Here is a 20,406-nt window from a genome sequence, read left to right as displayed (position 1 = left end):
GTTTGGTGGTACCTGCTTGCTGTCCCAGCTCTCAAGAGGGTGAAGCAAGGTAGATTCTAAGTTAAGAGTTCACTGGCTTATGAGCTTGAGACCAACCTACAATAACTAGAAAAATACTCTTTCAGGTTAAAAACTAAACAAACAAAAGCTGAAATTTCAAGATATATTAAGTAGAGTGAATTGGCATGGTGGTGTGTATCTGTAATCTTAGAATTTGCGAGGCTGAGGCAAAAGGATCATGACTTGGAGGCCTTTTAGCGTCCCATCCCCAATATTTTGTATCCATATGTACAGACACGCGTATTTCAGTGGATAAAGACATACTAATTCTGTATAAAATATGAGCTTGGATTTGTTTTTGTTTACTTTCTAGTACTATGATAAACACTGACCACGAGTCGCTTCGGGAGAAAGGGTTTATTTCATCTTATACCTTACTGTCTGTCCTGAAGGGAAGTCAGGAGGGGAATCTGGAGGCAGGGACTGAAGCAGAAGCCATGGAGGATGCTACTTACTGGGTTGCTCTTTAGGTTGATGGTACATGTTCTAGGCTAGTCCTACCACATCAGTTGCTCGCCTGAGGGCAGTCTGATGGGAGTGTTCTTTTCTGAATTGAGGTTCCTCTTCCTAGATAACTCTAGTTTCTGACCAGTGCACCTATGTACCCATTCACATGGTGTCTTGATCTGAAGAATTCCCAGTTGATTTGTGTTGTTAGAATGTATTAATATTTAGTCTATCTACAATATAGTACTATGTACATATCCTACTGTAGATTACTTTCTGTCAGTGTATGCATTTGTATATCTAATGTTAATACACTTCTTAAACTTTATTTATTTATTTATTTTACAAGATTTTTCCCATTGCTAGGCCTTGTCCATAGGGTGGTTCTGATGGGGGAGAGTCTTCTGTTGTGTTAATTTCATTGGTTAAATAAAGAAACTGCTTGGCCTTTGATAGGACAGAAAATTAGGTAGGTGGAGTAAACAGACAGAATGCTGGGAGAAAGAAGCTGAGTCAGGCAGTCGCCATGATTCTCCCACTCCAGACAGACGCAGGTTAAGATCTTTCCTGGTAAGCCAGCTCATGGTGCTACACAGAACATTAGAAATGGGTTAGATCAATATGTAAGAGCTAGCCAATAAGAGGTTAAAACTAATGGGCCAAGCAATATTTAAAAGAATACAGTTTCCATGTAATTATTTCGGGTAAAGCTAGCCGGTGGCTTGGAGCTTGGGCGGCAAGAAGCGTCCGCAGCTCCTGTCTCAACACGGTTCTCTATTGACTGTCACCACGTCCCGTCCTCTGACATTCAGTGCGTGCACATACTGTGATAGACAAAGGTCTTGGAATGCCTGTTGCCTCACATCCAAAACCTTTGTGTTGGGAACATTCTAAACCTTTTCTATTGGCTACTTTAAAATTATTGGTTGTCATGAACTGTAGCTATCCTGCTGTGCAGGACAGCATCAAATTCTTCTTACACAGCTGCACCCTGTACCAATTAGCCATCTTTTCAGCCCTCCTTGGCCCCTCTTAGGCTCTGAAACCACTTAATTTCTTTTTTTACTTCTTTGAAAGCAGCTTTTTAGCTTCTGTATGTGAGAACCTTATTTCACTTCAGCTGATGCGTTCCGTCTTCATATATGTTGGCTGCAAATGACTGCATTTCTTTATTTTGTGTGACTAAATAGTATTTCATTGTGTGTACATACGAAATTTTTTCATTTGTTTATCAATGGATACATTTTATTTTATATTGGCTACTGAATAATCCCAAATTATTGAAATATTATATTAAGATAATAGACTTTAAAAGAATAAACATGTTTTTATGTATTGACAAGAATACCTGGATGTTTCTTCAAATACATTTAAGAAAAAAAATCAATTCAAGATTTTATTGACTCTGTAATCTGCAATAGTAGTGAATGATCTCTAGGATACTAGGTCTGAATCTTTACAAAATAGCGATGTTATTTTACTTTCTCAATTTCACTGTCTTAATTTGTAATAAAGATGCTTTTAATTACTTTAAGCTAATAAAATTAAACAACATGAAACAAAAGGAAGGCTTTACAGGTATTGTTAGCACAATGAATGTCTAACTAGCATAGCAAGTGAAACTCTGCTAACTTGGTTAGATTAGAGTGTGAGTAACTGCCACTGCCCTTGTTTCTCTGTAGGATTCCTCTAGCAGCGAAGACTCGGATGGCTCCTCCAGTGAGGTCAAGAGGAAAAAACATAATGAGTATGTGACTTTGTTCAATTGGGAAATACTATGGTGTTGTATTTCTTCTTTGTAAATTTTCTTTCCAAAAGTAGTTTCTAAAATTCTTAGCTCATGGTATTTTTGAAGTTAATTTAGACCACCGCCTAAACATTTGCTTTCTGTAACCATTTGAGGTCTATTTTATACCAGTTCTTTTATTGTTGTAACCTATCCATCCCTATATATTTGTAGATTAAAGATCAACTTTAAGTGATATCAAAGTACTACTTTCCCAATATTTCTTAACTTGGGAGAAAAGCACGTAAGATTGTAGGATGACGGATTGATGTGGTTGTTGTGTGAATTGCGCATACATTTCATCTACGCTTGACTTCACTTCCTTCTGCAGCACCCACTTAGAAAGTCATTATAACTGCCTTTTGCCTCAGTCCCGCATGCTCTAAGATTACAGACATACACTGCCATGCCAGTTCATTCTGTTTACTATTTCTCACAGGTTTGAATGTTTATGATCTTAAGATTCATACTTAGTTTATGGAAATTCTGTTTTTGTGTCTTTGGATCTCTTCTGTTTCTCTCCTCTTGTCTCTCATAGGCATGCCCATTACTAGGTGTATTTTGTATAATGTAGTTTGACTCTGTAAATCTTACTGTGCTGTGTTTTATCTTTGTTTTGATGTGTGCATTGTATCTGATTTCCCCAGATCTGTTTTATGGATTTGTGTGATCAAACACGAGGCTGCACACATGCCGGAAGAGCACTGGCATTGAGCTACCCTGTGTTCCTGTTTTCAGTGAAAACTATGATGTAGTCTCAACTCTGGTGCCTTCTCGCCTGCTTAAACCTTTTGTCGAGCTGTTCATTTCGCAATTAGCATGGATTTAAGTCCATAATAACACGCAATTTGGGCTGATGTGTGGTCTTGATTGAACATAAAAATTTTTTCCATGTGTCCTATATAAGGCTCCTTTTAGGATCCATGCTCTTAAAAAGACCCAAAGATCAAAATAATTGGCTTCTATGTTGCTTCATGGTCAGATTTTATGTGTGTCTGGTCGTAGTCACAATTTATGTAGCGTATATCAAGCAGTGGAACAAAAACATTACCTGAATTAGGTATACATGAATTAGGGTATAGTACAGGTTGTATATTGTTACCATATGCTTGTGGCCAGAGGTGTTTGAGGTTTTAGAATTTAGCAAACTTAGTAGTATTTGCAATACTTTACCTCTTGGTTTCCTGAAACCTAAACTTCAAACTCCCAAAATCTCAAATCTGAATCTTTTCAAAAGTTTCAAGATTTTAGATTTTCTTATTAAGGATGCCCAAGTATAAGAATCTAATATGTATCCTTCATCTGAACTTTATATAATAATTGCAAAATATTACCAAGTAGTCCCAATATTTTTCTATGCATGTTGATTGAAAAGAAACTAAGTAGACTAAAATAGGAAAGATAAAACGTCATTATTTATTGAATATTGGTTGAGTTGTACTGTTGGGGTGGCTTAGTGTCTGTTTTATATTCTTCTATAATGAAGCTTTTCTTTTTTCATAGAGAACACATACTATTATCTAAAAATCAGTTTACGGGCTAAAAGATGTCTCAGCAATTAAGAGCACTGGCTGCTTTTCCAGAGGACAATGGTTTAGTTCCCAATAACCACCCATATGGTGGCTAGCAGCAGTCTACAATTCCAGACTCAGGGAATCTGACATGCCATTCTGGCCTCTGTGGGCACCAGGAATGCAGGTGGTGTACAGACATACATGCAGACAAAGCACCCATGCACATAAAAGGATATGATTTTTTTATTTTTTTTTCAGCCCGTAAGTTGTTTGTTGTGTTTAAGTTCACTGCAGTGCAGGCTCCTCTCCCGGAGAAGGGTCATCCCATGTGTGGGTGCTCCCTTGTTGTTCACATGCTTGGACTGCTCAAAGTCCTAATTCCCTCGTGTGTAGACAAAGCAAAGCACTGCAGGTGTGGGCTCCACTGAGCCGCCCCGCGATGCACGTGGCAAGTGCAGTGCAGCGTGACTGGATGGCCCTAGACCTCCCCGTGCTGAGCCACTGCTGCTGCACCGGAAGGATGTGCTTTTTAGAAATTACAGTCTCTGAAAAATCAAAATGAGCAGGGCTAGAATCCCTTTTGTTGTTTAAAGAACAGTATAGTATACAAACTTGTAACTGTTCATGCAGTAGTCTTTCATTGAGGTTTAAATGACGAGTAAAACCTCGTGGTGTTAGAGAGAAGTCTTTACAAAGTGCTTCTCGTTGTCACTCTACCGGGATTTGTTATTTTCCAGTGTGGCTCAAAGCAGTAGTTTTCTTTAGATTCAATGGAATTTAGTTTTGATCATGTTTGTATTTTAGTAATGTTATGATTAATCTCTAAATAAAAATGTTTTATATACAGTGAAGATTGGCAAATGTCTGGCTCAGGATCCCCATCTCAGTCTGGTTCAGATTCAGAATCTGAAGATGAGAGAGAGAAAAGCAGCTGTGATGAGACAGAATCTGACTATGAGCCAAAAAACAAAGTCAAAAGCAGGAAACCTCAGAGCAGGTAAGAATAGTAGCCTGTCATTTAGAGAAGGGCTTCCTCTTTTTGTTTTTGGTATAGTTTCTTAAAATGTTTTTATGCTAGTGTTTCTGTAAACACTTGCTTTTCCTCTTTCCTTTCCCCAGATCTAAGTCAAAAAATGGAAAAAAAATTCTTGGACAAAAAAAGAGACAGATTGATTCGTCTGAAGATGAGGATGATGAGGATTATGATAATGATAAACGAAGCTCTCGCCGCCAAGCCACGGTCAATGTGAGCTACAAGGAAGATGAAGACATGAAAACAGACTCTGATGACCTGCTGGAAGTCTGTGGAGAGGATGCTCCTCAACCTGAGGAGGAGGAGTTTGAAACAATAGAAAGGTTTATGGATTGCAGATTTGGGAGGAGAGGAGGTATGGTTGCAAAAAGGTTTGCCTATGCAGATATTTACCAAAGGACAGTATTTCCTTAAGACTTTGTAGTGTGGAAAGCAAAGAAAGTGAATTTTCATCTATTTTATTTATTTGCTTCAAGTATACAATACATTGCTTGGCCCACGTGTCTTTGAAAATGTCCCTGTTACACAGTCTTTGTTAGGTAGTGGGAAGGTTTTTAACTTAATAGATTTATATTTTGCTTACGTTTTAAATCATTTGTTTCTCTTTATATGCTTTCAACTTAAAGAAATTTTTTTTTTTGGACAGTCTCCCCGTCCCCCACTGTCTTGAATATATATGGGCTTCTTATTGCTTAATGTAATTGGAAAGTAAAATAATTAAAATAGCAATTTGCAAATACTACTTACTGTACGTTAATGGGTGTGTTGTTGAGTATCTCACTCTATTTTGAAAAATTGGTTTTCCTTGATTAAAAAAAATTGCATTTATTTAGTGTATGCACACGTGTATGGGTCTGCGGTGCCCAGAGGACAACTTGTGTGAGTTGGTTCCTTCTGTCATGGGAGTTCTGGGCATAGAACGTAGGTTATCAAGCTTGAGAGCAAGAGCTTCTGCCTGAGGAGCCCCTGTTTTCCCTATTTTTAAAGCACAAGAGAACGAAGAATTGAGCTAGATAAATCTTCACTTTGAAATGTTGAGTGTCCTTTATTTCTATGTGATATAATTTCCCATATTTTTTTATATTTTAATAGTTTGTTTCTCTAATGAGTGGCTTTATACACACACTCTTGAAACTTCGTATTTGAAAGAAAATGACCCTGTAACAGAATTACATGGATTTTTCTTTTGCCTTTAGCTACTGGTGCTACTACAACCATTTATGCTGTTGAAGCAGATGGTGACCCCAATGCAGGATTTGAAAAAAACAAAGAGCCAGGAGACATACAGTATTTAATTAAATGGAAAGGATGGTCACACATCCACAACACTTGGGAGACAGAAGAAACCCTCAAGCAGCAGAATGTTAGAGGGATGAAAAAATTGGATAATTATAAGAAAAAAGATCAGGAAACAAAAAGATGGTAAAAAATTTTTTTTAAAATAGTTGAAGATTACAATTAACTAAGCTTTTTGGTATTAAGAAATATGTAACTAAGAATAAATGACAGCCTCAAATATTTTACAGTCTGTATTATTTTATCTCAGGGTGAATGTTTTAGGAATATTCAGGTTTGAATTTATTTGTCTTTTATAAGAATCACACAGTTTTATACTCCTAAGAATTTGTAAATTTGAAAACTAGTGATGTTGGTCAGGGCGTAAGCTTAGTATTAGAGTGCTTAACTATAGTGTGCCAGGCCCTGAGTTCATCCCTAGCCTTGCCAAAGGGAAAGAAACTACTAATATAGTCTTTTGTCCCTGTTTTTGTTTCCTCATTGTTCAGATTTGGTTTACAGCATTAAAGGGTACAATGGGAACTTGTCTAAGAGTAACTATCAGCAAGATGAAGTTGTTTAGAGGAAAATCTGAAGTCTGTTGTTGCTTTAAAATTTTTCAGGCTGAAAAATGCTTCTCCAGAAGATGTGGAATATTATAATTGTCAGCAAGAACTTACAGATGATCTACACAAACAGTATCAGATAGTGGAGCGTATAATTGGTTAGTAGTTAAATAAATTTGATAAATGTTATCTGTGTTTTTGAGATGGGATCTCATTATGTTACCAATGACGGTCTCAATCTCAGAATTCTTGTACATCAGCTTCTTGAGCAGCTGGGATTGCAAGTGTATACTCCCAAACCTGTCTTCAGACTTACCTGTGCTTGAAGTCATGTAAGCAAACATCAGAAGTTTACTGTTTACTCATAAAATGCAGTAGCTTGGTCTTACCAAAATAAAGTATTGCAATGTAGATGACTAATTTTCATTTATGTAGCCTTTACTGAGTATGCCTCTCATGTAATTAAATATAAATACAATGAATACCTGATTCATCTCACAGCTCATTCCAATCAAAAATCAGCAGCTGGTCTTCCTGATTATTATTGCAAATGGCAGGGGCTTCCATACTCAGAGTGCAGCTGGGAGGATGGAGCTCTCATCTCCAGAAAGTTTCAGACGTGCATCGATGAATATTTTAGCAGGAATCAGTCAAAAACTACTCCTTTTAAAGATTGCAAAGTGAGTACTGACCTTTTTAATGAATGCGAATGTGTGTGTTACAAGTCTATATGGAGATATTCCTTTTAGAGAAACCGAGATTCCTCAAGTGGCATTTGTTTAAAATATGGTAAATGGTGGTAAGGATGATGGTGTGGGGAGGCTGAGCAGAGAACATTCCCCTTGAAGTTGGAAGGGTATGTTTGGGTGCAAAGCAGCAAATCCTGCTCTGGGAAGCGAGCCTGGAGTTGAACATGCTCACGAGAAACTATCTAGGACTACCTTCCTGGGTCTTTTGAAGCTTAAATAGTTTACATGAAAATTAGTGTTAGTTTTACGTTTAGATACTACTTTATTACATTGGAGCAATGGTGATGCATGGATGTGACATTCCTTCCTTGGCCTGTGTATATATGGGAACTCAATTCCCTTAGTAATTTTTTTGTTCCAAAAAAAAAAAAAAGGAAGGTGAAATATTTTATTTTTACATTCTTGCTGGAATCAGAAAGTAGCCATGTACAAATGAATCATCAGATACATACATATTTTTGTTCTGTTTGAGTACTGGCATTTTCAGGAGATGTGGAATATTATTGCCAGCAAGAATTTAGAGGTGAGCTGGGCAGTGGTAGCACACGCCTTTAATCCCAGCACTCAGGAGGCAGAGGCAGGCGGATCTCTGGGAGTTTGAGGCCAGCCTGGTCTACAAGAGCTAGTTCCAGGACGGGCTCCAAAGCTATAGAGAAACCCTGTCTCGAAAAACCAAAAAGAAAAAAAAAAAAAGAAATTAGAGGTGATGTACACAGACTCTATCAGATAGTGGAATGTATAATTGGATAGTAGTAGATTTGATGAAACTGTTCTGTGATTTTTGAGCTGGAATTCTGTTACCTTACCCATGTTCACTTGAGCTCAGGATTCTCATGCCTCACGTTTTGTCTCATCTGTTGAGTAGGAGGGTTATGGTGTATACCATTGTGCTTGGCTTCCCAGGCATTTTGAATCATGGAACCTCTGAAATGAATGATTTGAAATAAATGTTAATGCTTATGGTGAAAGATAGGCTAATGGGTATTTATCTCTTTTTGCATGATTTCTTATATTAAGTAATTCTACGTATTAATGATGTTTATTCTGATTAAAGGTATTGAAACAAAGACCAAGATTTGTAGCTCTGAAGAAGCAACCATCCTATATTGGAGGACATGAGGGTTTAGAATTGAGAGACTATCAGCTGAATGGTTTAAATTGGCTTGCTCACTCTTGGTGCAAGTAAGTATATTCTGAGTTATGTATTTACAATGAGAGAGTCAGACTTTCCCCTTCCATTTCTTTCTTTTTTTTTTTTTTTTTTTTTGGTTTTTCGAGACAGGGTTTCTCTGTAGCTTTGGTGCCTGTCCCGGAACTAGCTCTTGTAGACCAGGCTGGCCTCGAACTCCCAGAGATCCGCCTGCCTCTGCCTCCCGAGTGCTGGGATTAAAGGCGTGGGCCACCACCGCCCGGCTCCCCTTCCATTTCTTTACAGGTTACCAGGTTCTTCCTTTAAAGGTTAACTCACTTGTCAGTGTTCTCCAATAACCACCTAGAGGCATCAGAGATTTCCACAGCCTGAAACACAGTAGCAAAGCAGGTCAATGAATACGTTGTCCCGACTGTTGATAAATTACTTTCTTCCTTTAATTTCTCCATCTGTTTAAGGGTGTCCTTCAGTTGTTTTTCCCCCGTTGGTTTTGAGGCAGGGTCTCATGGTCCTAGCCAAGGATGATTCTCCTGTTTCATCTCAGGTGCTAGGCCTGGACTATAGGAGTTCATCACCTGGATGTACATATAGATTGTTTCTGCTTAGTATCCTATGCGTCCTTCACAAGGCACAGAGAGCTGCAGTTGGTAAAGGCACAGGGAGCCAGTTCCCTTACTGATGTCGCATTGCACAGAGTTGGTAATGAGGAAGGTCATGGGAGGTTTATTGGTGCACCAGAGAAACAGGAGGAGTAAGAATTACATGTTTTTATAAGTACATAATTTAGGGATGATTTCTGCTAATAAAGTCTGAGTTTAACTTATTTGAAATGTTTTTATTCAACTGGAAAATTTGTTTATGTTTTCACCTACGCTCTTCCTGGAGTATTTCTTCATACCCTCGTTTTTCTAAGAACCACTCAGTTACTGACTCTCCCGTCTCCTGTTGCTCCTGTCTTGAGTCCACACCTTTTTAGGTTCACTTTAGCTGTGCTTTTCACTTTTGTTCTTCCTCAGTCTTTTTACTTCTAACATATCTGTGGTCTAGTACTGGTAAAAGAATTGTAATATTGTCTTTTTATATTGTTAGTTATTCATTTTATATTTCCTATAATGTTAGTGATACTTATATTTATTATTGTATGTTGCTTATAGAAATGTTGCATAAAATACTAGAGTTTCAGTGTATACACGTCATATAAATGGGAGCATATGGTATAACAGTTCTTTATTAATTTAGACCTTTGTGCATACATGGATTTTTGTTTTTAACTTTGTAGAGGAAATAGTTGCATACTTGCTGATGAAATGGGCCTTGGAAAGACAATACAGACGATCTCATTCTTGAACTATTTGTTTCATGAACACCAATTGTACGGACCTTTTCTATTAGTTGTACCGCTCTCCACTCTCACTTCCTGGCAAAGAGAGATTCAGACATGGGCATCTCAGATGAATGCGGTGGTTTATTTAGGTGACATTAACAGCAGAAATATGGTAAGTTGTTTTCCCATAAGCTTAGAAGGATAGACATTTATCTTTGAGTATAAGTGTTTTATCTTTTTATGTTTAGTCTCCATAGTTTTAATTCTAACATGTAATTTGCTACAAACAAGTGCCTATCACATGGCTAATTGGTTATAATAAAAATGAAGTTGTGGGGCTGTGAGATGACAGGGGGTAAAGGTGATTGCCACCCAGCCTGACAGCACCCACAGGGTTAGAGGGCGACTCCCTTAAATTGTCCTCTGGCCTCCAGCTGTACAAGCATAATAAATAAATACAATGAATTTAAAAATCATTCCTGGTTCAGGTATAGTTTTATATATATATATATGTACATATATATATAGTTGATATGTACTCTATATATGAACATATATACTCAAACACACACAAAACTTATGTTTTTTTGAGGTCCAAGCTGTCTTTGAATTCACAATCGTTTTGTCGTAGCTTCTTGTGTTCTAGAATTATAGGCATGTGCCACATGCACACATGGACATTTATGAATATATACAAATTACATTTTTTTCTTGTGAAAAATTTCAAATATTCATGAATAGATTGCAGGCTGCATTGAACACCCCGTATGCACATCTCAAGGTTTGCCGTGTTAGCTGGTGCTGGTCTTGTCTCCTCCTGGCAGTTACGTCGTACTTCATCCAAAATGTTTCTTGTCGTTGGTTATTTTTGCTCCCAGATAAATCACACGTAGACTTTCTCTTTCTCACAAATGCCCATTTTAGCTTGGCTTGTTAACTAGCCAACTTTTCTTAACTTATCCTGTCTATGTTTTGCCTCTGGACTTTTATCTTTCTCTTTTTCTGCATCCCTTTCTATACTTCTTACTCTGTGGCTTGCTGTATAGCTGGGTGGCCAAACCTCCTCTTCATCCTGCTCTTTTATATTTTTCTTCCCAGATTTCTCTCTGCCTGCCAGCCCTGTCTTCCTTTCTCCTGTTTCACTATTGGCTGTTCCGTTCTTTTTTGGACCACCAGGTGTTTTAGACAGGCAGAATAACAGAGCTTCACAGAGTTAAACAGATGCAACAGGAAAGATTGCAGCACATCTTTGCATCATTAAATGTTCCACAGCACAGACAAATGTAACACATATTAAAATAATATTCTGTAGTATGTACTAAGTGAGTTGTTTCACCAAATGTGATAACTTTACTTTAGTAAAAGGAATGTAATAAAATTAGATTTGCTCCATTTAATAAAAGATTTTAGTTCAGCATACCCAATGTTGGCTTTTATAAATAGTTACTTTTATTACGTATATTTTTGTTTGTATTTTAAATGACTTAATTCATTTTAGATATTAAGTAGGAATACAATTCACTTGGTGATTCTCTTATATTTGTCCTTAAAATTTCATAATAGATAAGAACTCATGAATGGATGCATCCCCAGACCAAACGATTAAAATTTAATATACTTTTAACAACCTATGAAATTTTATTGAAGGATAAGGTATGTATCACTTGTGTTAGTATTTCCTGTGTCATGTTTTGTGGTCGGAATGAAAGGTTATTTAAGTCATGGAGCAGGTCTGGAAACTGTAACCTTGGGGCTTTTATTTTTTAAATGACCCTTGAGCTGAGAATGAGTTTTACATTTTAAAAAGATTTTAAAGGCGTTCCTTAAAGGGTTGTGTTGATGGGACAGCACATTGGTCTCATCTCTTATTTTAGAGAAAGTTTACCAGTTCTTACTGTTCATTCCTGTTCCTGTGCATGGTGACAGAACATTAACCCCCAGCAGCACAGGGGAGGCTGTGTCTGTCTGTCTGTCAGCACACAAGTTCAGGCAGAGACTCGTGGTTGAAAGCATGGTGCTTTCAGGTCCATGTTCGGTTCGCATTCATAAACAGTGCAGAATCAACCGCTTAGGGGTGGGGCCCCTTTGGTGTCCTGAGCACTGCTGTAGTAATAAGCCGTCAAGATAAGCCAATATCCCATCTCATCCAAACAGTTCCTCAGCTGAGGCTTCATTTCTCAGGTGGTTCTAGACTGTATCCTGTTAACCAGGACATTGCCTAACAGTGTTAGTGATGCTGTATAGCTGTTGTCTCATTGAATTCTTGCATGTTCATGTCTGCTGTTTCTACTTGATCGAAAAGTCTGTTCTCAGAGAACACCCTGAACTTGTCTCGTTCACACAGCTATTAATAGCAGGATCAGGCTTGTCTCTTTCAAGTTTCAAGAGGCCTAAGTTTATGTATTAAAAACTTGCTGTTTACAGAAGTCATGTGATTAACACTTGGAACATGACCGTTTGAAGTTGACATTCTTAGAGACCGTCTTTGAACTTGGGCTAAAAATCTTGTATAAACTTTTGCAATGGTAGTATAGGCTTCCTTCCCTTTTGCTCATTGTATAAGCTAATACAGATTAATATTCTCCATTTTCTATTGGTTAAATTAGTCTTATCTGGTAAAAAATTTTGTATGGTAAGATACTTGATTTGAGGATTACAGTTAAGTCTTGAACACCCACTTATTTTTATTTGTTTGTTTTTTTGGGTTCTTCAAGGTAGGAATTTTCTGTTTAGCCCTATCTGTCTTGGAAGTGACTCTGTAGATCAGGCTGCCTTGAACTCAGAAATCTGCCTGTCGAGTGCTGAGATCAAAAGCGTATGCTACCACACAGCAAAATATTTTTTATTTAAAAGTGATAGTTTCTAATTTTATTTATTCATTTACTTGTTTTTGATTTTTTTGAAGTAGGGTTTATCTTTGTAATAGCCCTGTCTGTCCTGGAACTCTGTAGACCTGCCTGTCCTCTAACTCAGAGATCCTCCTGCCTCTGCCTCCCAAGTTGTTGGATTAAAGGTGTACGGTACGGCATCACAGCCTGGTTTAGTTTCTAATTTTGATTTGCCTTGTTTAGCATGTTGAATTCAAATCAAATGAAAACGTTAAATTTGCATTCTTATTTCTCTAATTTATTAACTATTCTTTTGTTCATTTTAAGGCATTCCTTGGTGGTCTAAATTGGGCATTTATAGGTGTTGATGAAGCACATCGATTAAAAAACGATGATTCCCTGCTGTATAAAACTTTAATTGATTTTAAATCTAATCATCGTCTTCTTATCACTGGAACTCCTCTACAAAACTCCCTGAAAGAGCTCTGGTCATTGCTACATTTCATTATGCCAGAAAAGTAAGACAACCTGGGATAAACATAGTTTTATATAATTAGATTCAGTTGGGAAATAATTTAGGGAATCAAGTTAGTGATTTAAATGACATTGGGTCCACATCATTAAAGCTGAAAAAAAATGGGGTGGAATAATTTTTGAATTTGTAATTTGAATTTTTAAATTCTTGTTAGACATAAACTGCTGTATATACATTAAAATTTTATGTGCATGAGTTTTGCTGTATGTATGTGCAACATGTACATACAGTGCCTGAGGAGGCCAGAAGAGGGTGTTGATTTCTTGGCAAGTACAGTTATAGAACTTGAATGAGCTGCCATGTGGAGTCTGGGAATGGACCCCAGTTCTCCTTCAGAGCCACCAAGTTCTCTGAACGGTTGTGTCCTCTCTTTAGCCCAAAACATTTTAATTGATTTGGCACATGTGCAAAATATGGCTTGCTTGGAAAACTAGAAAACTAGAAAACTATTATTCTTTATATTTAATAGTGTCAGTTTCAGTACCCATAGAGTGTGTTAGTGATCTGACTTTAAAAGTGAAAACTAGGTTAGAAAAGGCTAAATAATTTGTCACAGACACATTTTTTTTTCTCAGTAGGCCTTGAACTTTACATGATATTTTTGAGAAATATTTTAGTGACAACTATTTGTGTTCTTGAATATAATTCAAGAATAGTCACTACAACTTTATTCGTGTATATATATATATATATATGTGTGTGTGTGTGATTTACAACTTACAAAAATATTTATTTCATCTTTTTGGTACAGTTCTGCAAGATGAGCCTCATAGATCACACAGGCTAGGGAAGCAGTTTCATGAGCTACTATATCTTCCAGCCCTTGTTTAGAGGTAGGGACTCCCTAGGTTGCTCAGGTTAGCCTTGTATGCATTCTGTATCTTTGGTTGGATCATACATACTCATATATGCATATAGATACATATATACATGTACACTCACATAAATATTTTTATATGTCAGTGTATGTATAGGAGGGACTTTTTGGGTGGGAGACTTTCAGAGGTGATTAATTTTTGCTCTAACATTTGCTAATTTCAATAACTTTAAATTTTTTAGGTTTTCTTCATGGGAAGATTTTGAAGAAGAACATGGTAAAGGCAGAGAATATGGTTATGCAAGCCTCCACAAGGAGCTTGAGCCATTTCTGTTACGCCGAGTTAAGAAAGATGTGGAAAAATCTCTTCCTGCCAAGGTTGAGCAAATCTTAAGGATGGAAATGAGTGCTTTACAGAAACAATATTACAAGTAAGCTGAGTCCAGACCCTCCATTCAGAACCAACTGTTGTGGGCCTGTGGCGCCCGCTTCCTCATATCCAGGGTTTCAGAGAAGTGACCACACCTTCAGCTTTAGAATAAGTGTATTCTGAGGCTACGTAGCAGGCAGCTTTAATGATGGGTCCAAGATTAAATCATTGTCTTAAAAGGTTTGTGTATGAGCTTTGCGTGTATGTATGTATGTATGTATGTGTGTCGTGTACATGCCTGGTGCCTAGAGGCCAGAACCCTGCATAGAATCTGTTGGAACTTGAGTTACAGATATATGTGAACTTCTGTGTGGGTACTGAGAACTGAACTCAGGTCCGCTGCAAGGGTAGTAAGTGCTCTTAACCACTGAACCATCTCTCTAGCCTCTGGGCCACATTCTTAACACATCATTGTGTGCTCTCCTACTTTCATACTTTTAGCTTTCAATAGCCCAATGTGTTCTAGTAATTGTGGTAATTGACAGAGTTAAAGAAATGAGACAAAATTTTAAACCATTTTTTTTTTAAAAAAACACGAACAAGTCTTATTTTGTGTAAATTTTTTGTTAAATTTAGTGACTTTTCAAAGAATAAAAACAAAAATATGTCCTAACATCTATTGAAATATTTACAACTATTTGGAATCTTAAACAGTTAAATTGAAGGTGTTGTGGCGCATAGTTAGCAGACGTGGAAGGTTCATCCTGGTCCTTAGTCCCAGGCGAGCCCGGGCTTTCTGTTGGGCGTGGCCTTCATCGAGAAGTGCTCCAGTGCCTGTGACTTAGTTTGAGTTTACTTGCACTTGGGTTTTTCTATATCTCTAGTTCCTTGTTTTTTTCACACATGCTAGAGGTAGTTTTTAATATTTTCATGTACCTAATGATTTTTTTAAAATACTATTAATAGCCCACTTTAAAATTTTATAAGTTTTTGATGTCAGTATGTGTCACCTCAAACTTTCTGTGGCAGTCAGTGCTCCGTTTGTAGGTCTCCCTGCACCCTTAAGATTACTTTGATAAGGAGAACAGTTTACAAATATTCCCTTTATTTCCTGTAGATCGGGTGCTTGTTTAGATTTGGGGTTTTACTTATGGAGGGAATATTTTATGGTGGAAAAGGGTAATATTCTTATTATTTGTGGTTGTGTTTGGAAAATTTAAAAATAAAAAGAATTTGAAAAAGTTAAAAGGAAAAAGATATAACCCCTATAATTCTCTCACTACTGATTGTTTATTATAAACTTATGCATCTTCTGGGTACTTTTCTTGTTACTATGGTAATAAAATATAGTTGTAAATTGTGTATGCACTTCCTGCTGGGGTGTTGGTGTGGTGGTGCAGTTAGTACTAACTGATGGCCAAATTAGCCTTGACCCTACCTGAAAGATTGCCACCAATTTCTGTAAAAAGTTTTATAGTATCTTCTCCAAAAACACTGGAGAAATTGTAAATACGGTAAAATAAGTGTTGAGTCTTTAAGGCCTCTTACAGAATCAGGCACTGCATGTGGACAGGCAAATGCTGAGTAACCGATAGAAAAGAAAGGTAATAAATAAAGAATATTGGGGGCGCTTTAAGTCTCTATAAGCTAAGAAACTTCCTTTCCTTTGCAAGAAAGGAAGTTATTAATAATAGGTAGCTAGAGTAGGCTTTGGAGAGCATCGTATGCAGTTTGTGGAGTGGTTTTTTCTCTACATACTACTGTTTAGAGAGGGCAGTATGACTAAAGCCAGGTAATCTGTGGAAAGGTGTGGCTCTAGAACCTTGTCAGCTGGAATGAAATTCTGAGAAGACTGATAAGTGGGCCACTGCTCCACAAAACTCAAGAAAAGCGTTAATGTGTTTATTATGCTTTGTAAAGCTTTTATGTTTTTGTTTTTGTATTTTAAAGTTCAGTCCATCTGTATCTAATCGTGAGCTTCAGAATGACGAAATTTTGATTTGGTACTAGTGTTGTTTTTTAAGCTTTCAGAATTTGTCTTGGTAATCTGCTGATCATTGTTTGTGTGACTTTTGTTTTTGAAGATGGATTTTAACTAGGAATTACAAAGCCCTCAGCAAAGGTTCCAAGGGCAGTACCTCAGGCTTTTTGAACATTATGATGGAGCTAAAGAAATGTTGTAACCATTGCTACCTCATTAAACCGCCAGATAATAATGAATTCTATAATAAACAGGAGGCCTTACAAGTAAGAACTTTTAATTATTACTTTTGGTAAAGCATAATTCTAAGAATATATATTTCAGTTTAAATATATATTTTTGTTTAAAATGGCACAGTGATTTAATGTATTAGAAGCTCTCTTTTGCTAATGTTTCATTTAAATAATTATCTTGGTTATTTTTATATTTATGAAAGCTTTTAAGATTGTAATTTGTAAGCATAGTGTTCCAAGCCAGTGGGTTGTAGTGATTTATCAGACACAAATCCATTAGTGGGTCCTTGGTTGTGGTGGAGCTGATCTAAAGAGGGCTTGGCCTCCGTAACTCCTCCCCACCCGTTACTGTTGGAAGGCAGCTCGGAACCGAGAAGACATTTGTAATTCACACTAGTGCATTGAAGGGTGAGGAGCTTATACTTAAAAAGAACATGTTTGTTTGATCTTTAAAGTATTATTTAATTGCTGTTTTTAAATGTATGTTTGTTTTGGCTAAGACTTGGAGAAATAGTGTAAGTGGCAGCAAATAGAACGATGCAGCACCTTTTCCTGCTGAGGACAGAGCGGAGTGAGTGCCGCATGGCGGGGCGGCCTGGATTGCATAGTGGAGGAAAGCCAGGAAGTCCTAGGAAGTTTGAAAGCTAAAGTTTCTCTGCAGCAGTGTGAAAAACTTAAAATCTCAGTTGGAAATAATTGGAGCAACTGCAATATTAAGTGGAACATTGTGCTATTTATTTTTTATCACATGTTGTAATAGTTTTAATTTATTGTTTCTTTAGCACTTAATCCGTAGTAGCGGAAAATTAATTCTTCTAGACAAGCTGTTAATTCGCCTAAGAGAAAGAGGCAACCGAGTGCTCATTTTTTCTCAGATGGTGCGGATGTTAGATATACTTGCAGAATATTTGAAGTATCGTCAATTCCCCTTTCAAGTAAGCATTTCATTGTCTTTAAGTTTCACCATGTTCTTCAGCTTATTTTGTAGAGTTACTTTTGAGATTATTTTGCATATAAATTATATTTTTCTTAAGCATATCTACTTAGAGAATTATATTTGTCATTGTTTTCTCTCTAAGAGTTTCAATTTTTTCACTAATTTTAATTTTAATTCTGTCTTCTATGTTATATATTGTTAAAAAGCTGGACTAAGACAGTGTTTCTAGGCTAAGAGAGGTCTGAAGGGGAAGCTTTGTGAATTAAGATGATGTCAGAGGAAGGAGAGCAGGTTCCCATGACCTGTGTATTTGTGATTAGCCTGATCCATGGTTTGCTGATAGAAAGGATCATATCAAAGTAGGTGGGCCTCCTGTCTGTCTACTTAAGATGCATACTGGCATTCATTCGGAGGGATTAAAGCCTACACTGAGGAGTGTTTTCCTATTAGAATCAGGTCATATTTTCAGTACTTTACACCTAGGGGTTCATTTCTTTTTCATCCATTGTGTGTTTGCTCATGGGTGCTCCCATGGAGGTCAGAGGGCTCCAGGGTTGGACTCAGGTTCCCAGGCTTGCTTTGCAAACATCTGTACCTAAGTCAGATTATTGTCCTCCATTGAGTAGTACCAGGCACATAGGCGACCTTCAGTATACACAGCTAGTGGGTGGTGTGTATTTAATGTGGGCAGAATTATAATGAGACTAGTATGCAGAGTCTCTGCGCTGTTGAAGCCTATTACATTGTGGTATGTTACACATGTAGTTTACAAGTAGAAATGCTGCACCTGCTATGTGTTATGAAAGACAGTGATATCGGTACATAAAAGCCCATAGTAATTTAAGGGCAAACAGCGGTACCGCCATTTGTAATCAAACAGCAGTTTTGTATTAAGTGGGAAAGGTACAGATTCATCTGAAAGCTCCAGTCCTCTGCCCAGACTGCCTCTCATTCTTAGATTGCTCCCCTCAGTTAAATATCTGTTTACTTAAACCATGCCAAAATAAGTGATTCATGATCAGTCTAGGTTTTACTAATTTTTATTTTAATGGAAAAGAAACATGATTCTTTTTTCAGGCTTAGACCTCTTCATTTGGGAGTTTTGGACCACCTCTCTCTTGGGGCTGGAGAGATAGAAAAGAGAAGCAAGTGAGAGCGTCTCCTGCTATTTCAGAGGACCTGAGTTCGGTTCTTAGTGCTCCTTTTGAGTGGTTCACAGCAGGCTGTGTCTCCAGCTTTGTGGGATCCCACATTCTTTTCTGTCCTCGGAGGGAATTTGTATGCATGTGTGCATATACACAAGCTATATTTACAATATAAAACAGTGAAATTCTCATAATCCTTGTATAACTCCCCGTGTAGTCATGGGTTACGTGGCTGGTGTCTCCCTCAAGTATTGGGCATGTGCAGCCATGCTTGTTTTATGTGTATGCCAGCTAAATACTCTACAGACTAGCTACATCTCCACTCTTTCTACCGTTTAGATAACAGGGCCTTGCTTATGCTGGCCTTGAACAAGATCCTTCCACTTCAGCCTCCTAAGAGGCTCAAGCAGTCCCAGGTTTCTTTAAAAATCAGTGCTGGGACCTAGAGAGTGCTCAGCAGTTGAGAGCATTTGCTGCTCTTGAAGGACCAGAGTTGGTCGCTAGCACACATGCCAGGGGATTCTTGACACTTGTAGCCCCCCACTCTTTTAACATCTTCTGGCCTTCAGGGACACATAGAACAACACATAACAAAAAATAAAAATAATTTTTGAAAAATTATAACTTTAACATACACTATCTGTTTCTTTTCAAGAAAGTTAGTCTAGCAAGCAAGAAAGTATTGGTCTGGGATCAGGAAGAGGGCTGTGCAGGGTTCACGGCCGAGAGGTGGGAAAGTAGAATCCGAGTGATCAGCAGCCTGTGGTAAAAGATGTATGTAGCAGGTTTAAGAAAGTAGATGGTAAGCTGTCAGTGTGAGATGTGAGACACTCACTGTCTTTATTACAGAGACTGTAAGAGTCCAGGAATGGAAGGAGGTAGGGCTTTAATAAATCTAAACTAAGATAGAGTTGAAAATCTGTTTTGGAAGAACCTGTTTTGCTGGGGATGTTATTGCACGCCTTTAATTCCAACACTGGCGAGGCAGAGGCAGTCGGATGTCTGAGTTTAAGGCCAGCCAGGGATTCACTGACCTGTCTCAAAAACCAGCAAAGAAGGTGAACCTGTTTAACCTCTACTCTATTTGAAACTTGAAACTCAACTAAGTCATAGCCTAGGTTTCAGTATGATTTTTGTCTTACAGGTTTAGCCCAAAATAAAAAGTTTATCAAGCAACCAAAAATACACTTTATCCTAAAACAAAAAGTGTGTTTGCTTTTTGTGTCAGTGTCTACTAGAAAAGCATACCACACAGAACCACACTCTGAGAAACCTCACACATTTTTGTATATATTTTATATTTTCCCACATTTTGTCTTTACTGTTATAGATAGTGTCCTAAGTTTTTATTTTTGGTTTTATTGCTGGTTTGCAGAAATGTCAGATACTTGGTTCTTCATCTTGCTTTTAAGCAGAATTGCTTTAGAGTTTCCACCCTCCCTCCTCACCCAGCTGAGGACTGAACCCAGGACTTGCTCTGCCACTGAGCTAATTCTCCACCCCCAACTTTCCATTTCTTAAGTAGTCATTATCTCTGAGTAATAATTTACACTTGTGCCAGTCCTTAGAGCAATTTTTTCTGACAGTATTGAAATTATAATAGTCAAACAATGTAACATTGATTATGAATAAATTTTTGCATGTTAATTTTTCTTA

At 37.5% G+C, this 20,406-nt stretch overlaps 1 protein-coding gene across 1 annotated transcript in view; it reads left to right on the top strand.

The window, feature by feature from the left end:
- Chd1 (chromodomain helicase DNA binding protein 1) overlaps positions 1-20,406 on the top strand; it is a 73,088-nt gene that overhangs the window by 20,019 nt on the left and 32,663 nt on the right. Inside the window, exons 5-17 of the mRNA XM_057759363.1 lie at positions 2,190-2,254; positions 4,655-4,804; positions 4,927-5,195; positions 6,037-6,262; positions 6,739-6,839; positions 7,183-7,361; positions 8,485-8,612; positions 9,860-10,076; positions 11,468-11,557; positions 13,060-13,250; positions 14,327-14,515; positions 16,539-16,701; positions 17,451-17,603. Coding sequence (XP_057615346.1) covers positions 2,190-2,254; positions 4,655-4,804; positions 4,927-5,195; positions 6,037-6,262; positions 6,739-6,839; positions 7,183-7,361; positions 8,485-8,612; positions 9,860-10,076; positions 11,468-11,557; positions 13,060-13,250; positions 14,327-14,515; positions 16,539-16,701; positions 17,451-17,603 — 2,121 coding nt within the window. The remainder of the gene's footprint in view (positions 1-2,189; positions 2,255-4,654; positions 4,805-4,926; positions 5,196-6,036; positions 6,263-6,738; positions 6,840-7,182; positions 7,362-8,484; positions 8,613-9,859; positions 10,077-11,467; positions 11,558-13,059; positions 13,251-14,326; positions 14,516-16,538; positions 16,702-17,450; positions 17,604-20,406) is intronic.

The sequence above is a fragment of the Chionomys nivalis genome, chromosome 2, assembly GCF_950005125.1.
Source record: "Chionomys nivalis chromosome 2, mChiNiv1.1, whole genome shotgun sequence".
NCBI classification, from domain to species: domain Eukaryota; kingdom Metazoa; phylum Chordata; class Mammalia; order Rodentia; family Cricetidae; genus Chionomys; species Chionomys nivalis.
The sequence above is the reverse complement of the archived record's forward strand: the minus strand, read 5'-3'. Positions and strand labels throughout refer to the sequence as shown.